This window comes from Frieseomelitta varia, unplaced genomic scaffold (assembly GCF_011392965.1).
Source record: "Frieseomelitta varia isolate USP_RPSP 00005682 unplaced genomic scaffold, Fvar_1.2 scaffold_591, whole genome shotgun sequence".
In the NCBI taxonomy this organism is placed as follows: Eukaryota; Metazoa; Arthropoda; class Insecta; order Hymenoptera; family Apidae; genus Frieseomelitta; species Frieseomelitta varia.
Window position 1 is genome coordinate 256,656 of NW_025110358.1, and position 3,556 is coordinate 260,211.

The window sequence follows — 3,556 nt, forward strand, 5'->3', positions numbered from 1 at the left end:
ACTGCAAAATTGCAGCACCCCCAATTTTTCTTGATATACATATATGTATGTATGTATATCGAGAAAAATTATATATTATATAATATAGTAGATAATTAAATATATATGTATACATATTTATTTAATTGCTTGTAATATTTAATTTTATCATCAACAATTCTTTTACTCTGCATAACGATAACAAAAATTCACTGCATTTAGAGTATGTATGTATATTTCAAAAGTTGCAGCATTTTCACGATTCCAAGCCACGAGCCACTATTGATTGTACTATTGATGATTCTTTAGATATTTTTGTATAAGTTGGTATAAGTTATGATAATGACGAACCTTATGGTTTCCCGTTTTGTTGAATATTTAGTTCATAATAGATGAGATCAAGCTGAAGTCTGTCAATTGTTCAAGATAATTGAAGAATGGATCTATTTTATTTTTCGTCTTCTTTTCTTTTGTTAACCATTCTCAAAACATTTTACTATGTGAAAAGCCACAAGGGAAAAATTATCATAATTAACATACTTCACGTTTTTAGAACGTAGATGTTTTAAAATTCAGTATACAAATCCATCAACATTTTATTAGTATTAGATTAGTACTAATAAATATTTTGGATCATTTTTTTGAATACTTTGCTCAATGAAATGTCTAAGAAACACTTCACAAATTTATTTTCAAAATTCTATACATACATATATTTGTTATAACAAGTTGTTTTCTATTTCAGCTATAAGAATATCCTTTCAATTGGCATAAAAATTGTGAAATCAATAAAGGTAGAGTTGTCATGTTTCTCTCTTATGGCGTAGAATGAGATCACATTTATTATCTTTTCTTATGCAACACGACTTTTAAAATATACAATAAATAGTAACATTTGATCAGTTTTATACACTCGTTAGATCTTTGTTCATGGCCAGTGTATGAAAATTCCCTAAATATTACAAAGATTAAACATAACTAATCGAATCAGTACAATCGTACTTACCTCTGTAGATTCTTATAAATCTTTATCTCGATTTCAGCTTGGTGGTCAAAGGTACGTTATGAGGGAAGGAAGACCTTACTGTCTCCGATGTTTCGATGCCTCGTTCGCCGAGTACTGTGATAGCTGTGGCGAACCAATCGGCGTGGATCAGGGGCAAATGTCGCACGAGGGTCAGCACTGGCACGCGACCGAGGCTTGTTTCTGTTGCGCCACTTGCCGTACGTCCCTTCTCGGACGGCCTTTTCTTCCACGGAGAGGTGCCATTTATTGCAGCATAGCCTGTAGTAAGGGGGAACCGCCTACGACACCGAGTGATTCCTCTGCTGGACCACCACCACCACCTTCCTTCCTTAGGTAGCTATTGTTCTGGCTCATGCAATTAAGAAAGAAATATAGAATTAGCGTTACACTGTTTAAAACCGCTGTTGAAGGTTAATACTTGTAATTTACATGTTAACAATTTAACTTCAAACCATGTTCTACTACTTACAAGTATTCTAGTAAAACATAAAAGTTGAAGAGATCCTAGAATTTTTCTTTCCGTTAAAATTGCCAGTTTAAGTAATAGTTTGGAGAACTTGATAAGCGAAGAGAATTCTTTCTTTACTAGTAATTTTTACATTGCTTCTCTGTTTGGAGTAACATTCTAACAAGACAGAACTTGAAATCGACCTAATGAATTGCAGAACTGGCCGGAGACCACCGCCGCCAAGCGAAGGTTCTTCGAGTCCACCACCACCTCCTCCACCTCCGCCGCCGCCTGGATCTAGACACACTCTATGCTCGCCTCGTAACTCACCACGGATGAATAGGAAGCATCATCAAACATCTGCTTCCCTTGCCACAACACCTACGCAAAACACCTTGAACCCAGAATTTCCTAACGAAGGATTCCCCTCGAGCGGCTCGAGACCGAGCGGCCTTGACCGAGTGTTACTCGAGAGGAATCTCGAGAGACTCCTTCAGGAACGCAGTTCTCACTCGGAGGAAAATCACAACGAATTAGGAAGGTAAACTTGACTTGCCGATAACTTAATTTTTCTACAAACAAACGTACGATTTTGCGATTACTATTAACTTTAACCGTTTACAACCGTTTTAAGCAGTTATCATTCGTAGATAATGGAATTTCGATTAACGTTCGATTTGTCGAAATATATTTCCAAAAACGTTGACAAGGCGGACATTTAGACACGTGTATGACGGGTTATCAATCTGTAGGCGATGCTCCACTTGTCCTCCACTCAATCATCCATTCTTTTCCAAATTCAGCTGTCAAATGCCATCGCACGCGTGCTACTACATAATATATATAATAGATAATGTACAAATTTGTATAATATAAATTTTTCCATCAGATATATATAACTAAAGTACTATGCAACTTTTCCAAATTCAGCTGTCCTGTCAAATGCCATCGCACGCGCGCTACTACATAATATATAATGTATAAATTTGTATAATATAAATTTTTCCACCAGATATATATAACTAAAGTACTATGCAACTTTTCCAAATTCAGCTGTCTTGTCAAATGCCATCGCACGCGTGCTACTACATAATATATACTGTACAAATCTGTATAATATAAATTTTTCCACCAAATATATATAACTAAAGTACTATGCAATCACATCAATCGAATTAACCGTCATAAATCTTCTGTTCGTAGACTGATGCAGGCAAGAGACCGTGAACCGTTGAGATGTGTTCAGAATTGCGCTCCTACCCACGCGTCGAGTATGCCAGAGTTACCGCCACCTCCCCGGCCGTCGTCCGGAGCGTCCGCGTCGGCGTCGACGTCCACATCGACCGGAGTTGTCGCAGCCGCGATGCCAGGGATCGTGTTGGAGACGACGGCATCGCCAACGACGTTGTCAACCCTCGTCGTTAGCCAAACGGATCCTCCGACGCCAACGTCGCGGCGTGTGCGGTTCCAGGGCGACTTGGACGTAAACGATCACGCTGCGACGTCGTCACGCGTCACCCTGTCGCCGAACAACGATAGGAATTCATCCTCGTCGCCCTCCCCTCCCCCAGCGTCGTTGTCGAGAACAAATGTGTCTCGATCGAGAAGCCTGCAGCCTGAGGAAGTCGCTAGCACGTCCGCTTGGGGTGCGTAAACTTTTCTACTTTGCATAAGATAACGCAGTTCCTTCGAGGAATCTTAGAAGTTCTTCTCTCAGAAAAGGGGGGAATTGCGAAGCTACGAGAGATGGATGGGTCGCTGTTGCTGTTGAGGCCTCTGTGATTTGGTTTGAACCTAGAAGAATATTCAAATTTTAAGAAAGATTGAGAAATAAATTGTAAAAGATTGGCCTACGTTTTATTGCATCGCAATTACGCTCTCATTACGTCTATTGTAATATTGTATCACAGTTAGTATGCTCTTGCACTGTATCTTGTTATATCTGTTTGCTATATTTTGTATACTTAAGATCAAGTCGATCGCGGATATTAAACAATTATCATATTTCATATTGAATATTTTTAAAATGTATGCTGCAGTCGCAATAACTGTTACGCTTTTTGTGACAAACGTGTTTGTAATAATTCCACAACTTACTGCAG

At 38.8% G+C, this 3,556-nt stretch overlaps 1 protein-coding gene across 3 annotated transcripts in view; it reads left to right on the forward strand.

Moving 5' to 3' along the window:
• Nucleotides 1–3,556, forward strand: part of LOC122534395 (protein prickle-like) — a 139,830-nt gene that overhangs the window by 135,333 nt on the left and 941 nt on the right. For all 3 annotated transcript variants that reach the window (XM_043664992.1, XM_043664993.1, XM_043664991.1), the window contains 3 exons: nucleotides 1,023–1,339; nucleotides 1,672–1,995; nucleotides 2,658–3,100. In XM_043664992.1, coding sequence (XP_043520927.1) covers nucleotides 1,023–1,339; nucleotides 1,672–1,995; nucleotides 2,658–3,100 — 1,084 coding nt within the window. The remainder of the gene's footprint in view (nucleotides 1–1,022; nucleotides 1,340–1,671; nucleotides 1,996–2,657; nucleotides 3,101–3,556) is intronic.